At 64.3% G+C, this 8,936-nt stretch overlaps 2 protein-coding genes across 2 annotated transcripts; one reads left to right on the forward strand and one right to left on the reverse strand.

Annotated features, from left to right (window-relative positions):
* Window positions 1-1,090: 1,090 nt before the first annotated feature.
* Window positions 1,091-3,434, forward strand: AMSG_02951 (uncharacterized protein; the record flags this gene model as incomplete). Its single annotated transcript, XM_013904842.1, has 3 exons — window positions 1,091-1,702; window positions 2,003-2,080; window positions 2,187-3,434. The coding sequence occupies 3 exons, from the start codon at window positions 1,091-1,093 to the stop codon at window positions 3,060-3,062; spliced, it is 1,566 nt and encodes a 521-aa protein (XP_013760296.1). The 3' UTR covers window positions 3,063-3,434.
* AMSG_02952 (yop effector YopM) lies at window positions 3,079-8,282 on the reverse strand (the record flags this gene model as incomplete). Its single annotated transcript, XM_013904843.1, has 4 exons — window positions 3,079-3,462; window positions 3,489-7,272; window positions 7,380-8,138; window positions 8,257-8,282. 4 exons carry the CDS (start codon window positions 8,280-8,282, stop codon window positions 3,079-3,081), a joined length of 4,953 nt encoding a protein of 1,650 aa, XP_013760297.1.
* Window positions 8,283-8,936: the final 654 nt, after the last annotated feature.

Raw genomic sequence — 8,936 nt, forward strand, 5'->3', positions numbered from 1 at the left:
GCGCAGCATGGCTACCAGGGATGGGGATGGCGAGGGGTGTGTGAGGGGGGCTGTAAAGGAGGGGAGGAGCTGAGTGGGTGACGCGGCTGGGCAGTGGCTGGGATCGCCGCCTGCTGAAGGCAGTGAGGGCGATGGGAAGGATGAATGGATGGGGAAAGAGTCGCAATGTACTCAGATCCTTGTGGCCTTTATTGTGTTGTTGCGTGTGAACGTTGGTGTTCCTTCTTGCAATCGCCATCGCCCATCTCTTTCTCCATGTCCAGCACATCATCAGGTGGACTGAGCGCCTCACACCCGCCCACTCTCTCGCTAACCACAGCCACAGCCACAGCCACGCATACACACACACAGACGCACGGATATTGACCTATATACCCTCACGTACCCTTATCCACCCATTGTCCAGCCCAAATCTACCAATCAATCCTCCGATCTCCCGATCCCCGCCATACCCCCTCCCTCCCTCCGCCCTAACCCCCTCCCCCCTCCCCCTCCCCCTCCAACCCAACTCCCTCCAACCAACCACCGACCACTCCACCCCCTCAGCCACCGCCATGTCGCTGTCCGACCACGGCATTGTGACCCTTGAGGACATCCTCAAGCAGGTATGTCCTCCGCACCTCCTCACATACCCATGCCCAAGCCCAAGCCCATGCCCATGCCCATGCCCATGCCCATGCCCATGCCCATGCCCGTAGTGCAGCCGGGGAGGGCGGGGCGGAGGGCAACGGCAGAGTGACCACTTCGCCCGCCGCCTCTCCCCCCTCCCCCTCCACCCACCCACCCACCCACCCTCCCTCCCCCACTGCCTACAACGAGACACACGACATGGAGAGACTCACTGTGTAGAGGTCATGGCCAGAACAAGCTACTGGAGAAGTCGATTCACAAGGCAGAGGCTACTTCGGCCAGTCTGTTGGATACTACGGGTGGGAGTGACGGAGTTCGTGGGCAGTCTGAGAGCGCAAGGTCACTTGAACTGAGTGGCATGGGCATGGGTGGACGACATGAGGTTCCGATTGAGAGTGGTTGGAGTGGCGATAATGGTGTCGGTACTGGCCAGGGAACTACGGAGCAATCGATGGCGAGGATGGACTCGGACGGTCGGCTCTCGACTGGCGATCTGGAGCAGCAAGAGAGTGGGACGGGTATGTCGCCGGCGATGGCGGCGCTGGTGAAAGAGAATAGAGAGTTGCGGACACAGCTAGATGCGCTGGCCGAGTCGCAGGTCTCTCTGGCCGAGCACAACAAGGTCAAGTCCGAGCTGGCTGCCAAGGAGAAGGCATACGACGAGCTGCATGGCAAGTACCGCCACCTGCAGGACGTGCTCCGCAAGGCTACCGAGCATCTGGAGGGCAAGCTGGAAGGCGAGAAGCGGATGCGGCTGAAGGATGAGGTCAAGCACAAGCTGCAGACAAAGACACTGCAGGATCTGACCGAAAAGTACCTCGCTGAGGTCGAGGCCCGCCGCGACGCCGATTATCGCGCCCAGGAGGCCGAGGCTGCGGCCGACGCCCGCATCGAGGAGATCGCCGCCGAGCTGCGCAAGGCCAAGGCCCACAACACAGACCTCAACCTCATGTACCTTCAGTGCAAGATGGTCAAAGAGGATCTACAGGCGTCGTACAACCAACTCAAGTCCCGGGTTCAGGCTGCTCGCCGTCGGCGGACCTCTTCCACCCATGCCTCTTCCCACGGCTCCGTCTCGGGGAGCATGGCCTCCCCCGGACCCTACGCACGCTCCTCTTCTTCACTCCGTCGCTGATTGAAGTCACACCTTTGTCGCACATCGACTGCTACTGATCGCGATCGCAGCGCCCACCCTTTACACCGGCCACCTCTCCTTCAGCTCGATTCTCAGCCCACCTCCCAACCCGCTTTACCACGTGGCCTGCACTCGCCGACAAGAAGCCCCTCAGACCCCCCTCCCCTCCCACCCACCCCACCCACCCCACCAGCCCGACGGCCAACCACACCCAACTTTGTCATGGCACTGTGCGAGTGCAAGAACGCCACGCGGTACTTCTGCTTTGTCCACCATGCTCATGTCTGTTCCGACTGCGTAGCGTCCCACTCTAACGTACGCACCCCCCCCCTCCCCCTCGCCATACCCCTCCCACCTTCCATACTCATACACCACAACTACGCCATCACTACCTCCGCTGCTACGAGAGTAACTACTATAGTGTGTGTGTGGACTCTACATCGAATGGCTCAATGACTCTGACTACCAATGGCCTCCCACATGTCCCATCTGTGCTCAGTTGTTGGCCAAGGGAGAGACGCTGCGACTTCTTTGTTATCATATGGTTCATCCTCATTGTTTGAGAGACTCGTTGGCTTCTCTGCCTGATACCACGGCTCCTCATGGCTATGCTTGTCCGGTCGATGGTTGTGGTGAGTGTGTCGTTCCTCACCTCGACGATAACTCGCGGACTGCTGCTAACATCCGCGGAACTCTGGCCACTCAGCCTTGGTACGCTCGTGTCGCTCCTCTGGTCAACGCCCATGGCTCGCTTGAAGCCACTTCCGTCTCCACTACATCGCTCCACTCCATTCCGCCTGCCTCGTCTCCGCTCCCTGCTGCAAGTGATCCAGTCGTCGCCGGCCATCGCCTCGCCTCCCCCTCGCCCTCGGCGTCCTCGCCGGCTCGAGCCTCGCCTGCCGTCCTCCCGCGATCCGGCTTTGTTGGTGTCCTCGGCTCATCCGCTCGCAAGCCTGCTCTCGACTTTACCGAGGCGCTGGCCAGTGAAGACGCCCCAGGCCTCGCTCACGACGGCGCACGTGCCGATGCTGACGCTGGCTCGGCCAAGTACCGCAAGCGCTCGCTCTGGCGCTCGCTCTCGGCCTGGCTCCCCTACGCCTCGCAGCTCGAAGCGTACTTTACCAGCGACGCCGGCTTGCCGCTCCCAGGATCCGCTCCGCGCCCGCGCCGCGCGGGCTTCCCTCTCTGGGCCCTCTATGTCTTTGTCGCTGTCGTCGTCGTCATTGTCGTTGTTGTGAGCCTCGCTTCGCGCGAACCGCCCACCTCGCGCGCCCGCCGCGCTATCGCCTCGGGCTAAGCAAGCCTCCTCTCCTTTACATTGTCACCTCGTACTCAATGAGGTACGCAGGCAGTGCCCGGTTCGGATACGGGATGAGCACCACTTCGCGCGACCGCTCCAGCATCTCGCGCGCGAGCGAGAACGACGAGTACCCGGCCGCGAGGAGCTGCTCCACCTGTGCCCGCCCGCCGTCGCTCCGCAGCGACGCCAGGCTCTCGGTCGGGAACACATGCTTGGTCCCAGGCTTGACGACGCACACCAGTGCCCGCCACCGGAACCGCACACGCCCGTCGCCGCTCGTCGGGAGTGCCTTGGGATACAGCTCTGTAGCCAGCGACAGCGAGTCGCAGAATACAAGCTCGCTGCTGTCGCCGTACGCCCCGAACCCGGCCGAGCAGAGGGTGGTGAGCGTCGATGGCTCCGCCCGTGGAACGCGAGCTTGACGTTGACTCCGTCGACGTTGGCAAATCCGTCGAGCGACGAGAACCACTCCAGCCGCTCCGCGTTGAAGATCTTCATCACCCGCACCAGCGAGTAGCTCGCTCCGCGCGTGTTGGAAACCTCACGCAGAGACTCGGACGCAAGAACGCCCTGCATCGCCCGTGCCTCGGCAGAGTCCATTCGCAGATCGGTCAGAATCGTCGAGCCCGCCGACGACGACGACGAGACAGAGCCTGACGCTGCAGGCACCCGTGCCGCCACGAGGAGCGTCGCCCGCCAGTCGCTCGACCCGCTTGCGTCGCGCTTGGTCTCGCTCGCAGCTGCTGCCGCCGCTGCTACATCGCCCGCCAGTGACGTCCACTCGCCGCCGCTCTCGCCGCTGGCAAGTGAGTCCGGCGACCGTCCGCGCGGCGCCTCGACATACTCGTAAGACTCGCCACAGCCCTCGTCGCCGCCATCGTCGTCTTCGTAGTACGATTCGACCTCCACTACTCCTGCTGCCTTGCTCACCGAGGCAGAAAGCTCTCGCGACCCGTCGCGCCGCCGCACACGCACTCGCACGCGCTTGCTGCTGCTAGCGGGCCGGTGCCGCTGCCGCCGCGCCAACGCCTCGGCCTCGGCCGCCCGCCTCCGTGCCTCAGCTCGCGCGTGTCGCTCCCTTCGCTCCTGCTTCGCCCGCGCCTTGGCCCGCATCGCCTCAGCCCGACGTGCTGCGGCCCGCCGCTCGCGCTCCTCACGCGTTGCTGCAGCCTTGGCCCGCACCGCCGCATGCCGCCGCTGCAGCCGCGCCGACGGCGCACGCGCCGCCAGCACCTCGGCGTCCGGGTCCGGGAACGACTCGAAAAACTTGGCCGTCACATCCGCCTCGGCAGCCACACTCTCCTCCCGCTCGATTCCCAGCGAGCCTGCGTCTTCAGCCCTGGTCGCGCTTTCGCCTTCTGGCCGCTCGATCGGCACCCAAAACGAGATCCCACGCTCGACTGCCTCGTCTACTGCTGCCTCGGCGGCCTCGGCCTCGGCATGTGCGGCCTCGAGCTCCTGCATGGTCGCAGTCACCTGCGCTTGAACCTGGTCGCGAAGCGAGGTCTCCATGTCGACACCGTCATTAGCGGCGTCGCCATCATCGCCAACGTCGCCGTTGTCGCCACCGCCGTCGCTGCTCTGGCTCGTCTTGCCATCGGCTGCCTGCCTCGCGCGACTCACCCGCCCAAGCTGCTCTAGAATCCGGAGGGTGAGGTCACTTGATGCGTCCCGCCGACTCACGTCATCAGTCATAGACTCGTCACGCGATGGACGGTCGAGCGGAATCATCGGGAGCTCCATTGCGCTCGTCTCCTGCGACGCCCCGCATGGCTCGCCGCGGATAAATTCCAGCGCCGCAAGCGTGAGCGACGGCGACTTGAGCGAGGCCAGATGTGCCAGTCGCGCGGATGCCGGCAGCCGCTGCGCCGGCGACACGGCGTGCGCCCGCATCCGCGACGCATTTTCCACGCTTGGGTCAACCGGCGGGTCAAACGCTGCGTGCAGCGACTTGATCGACTCGAGCGCCCGGAACGACCGGTCTCGCGAGTACGCCGCTTCTGCCGACGACGGGCTCATCCCGTGGTACACCATGTCGTACATCATCCGCCGCGAGAGCGACGGCTCACTGACCTCGGCCACAAACTCCCGCTCGCGGCTGAGCATCTCTTTGTACAGCTCATGCAGTTGCGCCCGCTTTGCCGACATCGCCGAGTGCAGGTACGGCTCGAGCCCGATCCGTGGCTCGCCCACCGGGAGGCTCGCCGGCGGTTCGACACCACGCATCCGCGGAGGCGACGGCGAGCCGACCACCGGCTCTGGCAGCAGCGAAGACCGCTCCAGCACGCTGACAAAGCTCCGCTCGCGCGCTGCGGGTGCCTTGCCAGGTACCGCCACGTATTCGCGGATCGAGACCGAAGCATCGGGATCAGACTCAGACTCGCCGTCGCTGCCGCCGTCGTCGTGACCGCCGCCGCGGGCCAGCTCGCCGCGGGCCGCCGCCGCCACCATCTTGTTCCCAGCCTCGGCCGACGCCATTGACTCGGTCGCCATCCGCTCGTTTGTCTCGCGCTGCTGCCGCAGGAACTCCATCTTGGTCCGGAACATGGAGACCTGGCTCGGCAGGCCCTCGCTCCCGCCGCCCGGGTGCTCGTCGAGCTTGTCTAGCTGCGTCTGCAGCTTCATCAGGTGCGCTTCGTACTGCGCCCGGTAGTCGCGCTCCGCCCTCGACTCGCCAAACTCGGCAACCGCCCGCGGCCGGCCCAGCTCAGCGCGAACACACATCCCGACATTTGTCCCTGCAGGCGACAGCGGCGGCGAAGGTGGTGACGTCAGCACCCGCGCCGGCGCCGTGTACGCTGGATCTGCCTCGAACACAGGTCGTGGCGCTTGCTCGGCGCCCGTCCGCTCGGCCGGCTCGCTGTCACTTGCCAAGGCTCCCAACTCGGCCTCGCGCTCTTCCGCACGAACCACGTCTAGAGTCCGCGCCGTTGCTTCTTGGCCTGCCTTTCGCACAGAAAACAAGACCGAGAACTTGTCCTCAAGTGACACCGCCAGGCGCATCTCGACTGGCGTGATCGCAATGCCGTCGAGGACAGCCAGTGAATGGTGGGTGTGGATGACATACGAGCGGTAGTAGAGCCGTCCCATGTACGCTGCGTCGCCCATCGACACTCCAGCCGCCTTGTCGTACGCTTCAAGCGACTCAAACGGCACGCCAGTCGTCGACTCGCCATCCGGGCGGGTGTAGAACGCCTCGGTCGCCGGATTGTACCGCAGATCAATCCGCGCCAGCTGTGCTAGCTTGCTTATCTCGTCGAGGATCTCGTCGAGCGAAGCCAACGCGTTGTCGGCTGCGGAGAGATGCGCTAGATGCGGTGCGCCCGATGCGATACCTTGCAGCGACGCCACAGAGTTGCCGTCGAGCGCCAGCGCCACAAGCTTGACCAGCGGCTCACTTCGCTCAAACGTTCCGACAAGCGTGCTGTCCATAAACGCGAGTGGCGCGCCCTTGAGCGCGTTGCGCGCAACCACAAGCTGCGCCAGCGCCGGGAGCTGCCGCAGCTCCTCCAGAGAGCCGATGCGGTTGTCGGCTGCGTTGAGCACAGCCAGCGAGAGCGAGCCACCGCTTGCCAGTGACGTCAGGTGGTTGGCCGAGACGTCGAGATGTGCGAGCGACGGGGCCGCCTCGAGCCCTGTCAGTGACGCCACGTGGTTGCCGCTGGCGCAGAGGACCCGGAGCGCCGGCGCGGCGCGGAAGAGCGCCTCCAGCGATGTGAGTGCATTGCCTGAGACGTCGAGCTCGACAAGCGTGCCAAGCGTGGCGCCCGGCTCGAGCCGGGCGAGCGCGTTGTCGGCCAGGTTACACGTCCGCAGCCGTGGCAGCTGAGCCAGGACAGCAGCGCTTGTCAGGGAGTTGCTCGACGCGTCCAGCGCGGTGAGCAGCGGGCACTGGCTCAGCGGCTCGAGACTCGCCACCCCAGTTCCGGCGAGGTTGAGAGACTGGAGCGTCGGCAAGACAGAGTCCCAGCCCGTGCCAAGCGCGACGAGCGGGTTACGTGAGATGTCCAGCGTCCGCACCGCGCCGAGCACGGGCAGCGGCTCAGGCATCGTTGTCATCGCATTACCGGCGAGTGAGAGCGACGAGAGCACCGCCAGTGCCTCGGGCCCAAAGCTCTCCTCGACGGCGCTTCGAACGCTCTCGTTGGTGAGTCCAGCGTCGACAAGCGTCGGCGGCGCCGTGCGGACTGCCGCGCCTGTCGCCTGCCTCACCCGCCGCAATGGTGCCACCGGGCTGGGCACAGGCGACGGCCGCATCCGCGGCGGTGACGGCGGCGGTGGGGGGAAAGTTCGTCTGGATGCGGCCGAGAGTACGCCATCGACAGCAAATGCGACGCGGTGTTGCGTGATGCGGCCTTGCGCAGCGAGCTCGGCGCGTCTGGGTGGTTCGCGCCTAGCGACCGGTCCTCCCAGTCAGAGGTCACTGAGCCGTCGTCGCCGTCACTTTCGTCGTCATGGCCGTCACCATGGCCATCAACCTCGACGTCGGCCTGGAGCGCATCCTCGACAAGCCGGGCAATCTCGCTCGCCTCGTCGCTCGCCTCACTACCGTTCGAAGCATGGCCATCCTTGTCTTCATCGCCAAACATCAGCCGAGACGACGCACTGTGGACCTTGACGACAGGTACGTTAGTAGCCGGCGAAAACCGAGCTCTCGACTCGACCTCGGACATGGTCATGGGCTCATTTTGCGAGATTGACCGCAGATGAGCTTCAAACAAGCTCGAGCCATCGCCATCCTCGCCGCCCATCATCGAGTCCGATGGCCCGACCATGTCTGGCGGCAAGTGCGGTGGGAGCATGTGGGCCTTGACCCTGGCCAGCAATCCCGATGAGGTCATCTGGTTCCGCTCGCTCTCGCGACGATAAGCCGCAAGCGACTCAAACCCAAGCCGGCCACCGGTGTCCTCATCATCATCACTCGAGTCAAAGCCAAGCCGAGTCCCGGCCCTTGCTCCCGCACCGACCGCAGCGCCTGCTGCAGCTCCACCCGCCGCCGCACCAGCACGAGAGACCCTGAACGACTTTGCCGCCTCCAACGTCTCAATCTCATTGATCAGCTCCAGCCGCGTGCTCCCTTCCGGCTGCATCCATCCTCTCCATAAGTCCCCTTGACGCCGCCCCTCCCGCCCCATCCTCCCCCCCCCCCCCCCCAAACCCTCTACATACCGACTCTGGCTTCAGAGGTGACGCCACAAGCGAGTCCGAGTCGGACATGGCTAAGAGAAGGACGTGTAGTCGTCAAAGTGGAGTGTCCTCCCTTGCTACTCCTGCTTCTGTTCTTGCTTCTGCTGACTGTCGCCGTCGTCGTCGTCGTTGTCAGGTCGTTGCTGCCAGTGCGCGCGCGCGCGCCAAATCTTCTTCCGCCACTCGCCGTCACTTCACAATTTCCCAGCAAAGCCACGGAACGTTCACGAGCCTGATGAAGACCAAACAATACAGAGATAGAGACAACGGCAAAAGCTTACATGTGCTTTCGGCCAAAGTCGAGCTCGAGGTCGGATGTCCAATGTCGCAGACATGTTCAGGGGCAAGCTTATCGGTATGAAGCAAGCCAAGATTGAGGACTTGGGCTTCAGCCTGGCAGCCTCCTCGCGTACTCCTCACACACACGCTCGCACACAAACAGATCGACATGAACACGCTAGCGCAAGCACACTCGTACCCATTTTTCATCCCCAAAACGACCTGATCATCGCCCAAACCTGCATCTGCCACTCCCCAGGTCTCTTCCCGCCCGGCCTGTCCCCCATCACTCAAAGGTGCCACACGATTGCGCGCCAAACCGCCGACGACCGACCACCCACAGGCAGGCAGGCACACACACACACACACACACACACACACACACACACACACACACACACACGC

The sequence above is a fragment of the Thecamonas trahens genome (genome assembly GCF_000142905.1).
Source record: "Thecamonas trahens ATCC 50062 unplaced genomic scaffold supercont1.11, whole genome shotgun sequence".
Taxonomy (NCBI): Eukaryota; order Apusomonadida; family Apusomonadidae; genus Thecamonas; species Thecamonas trahens.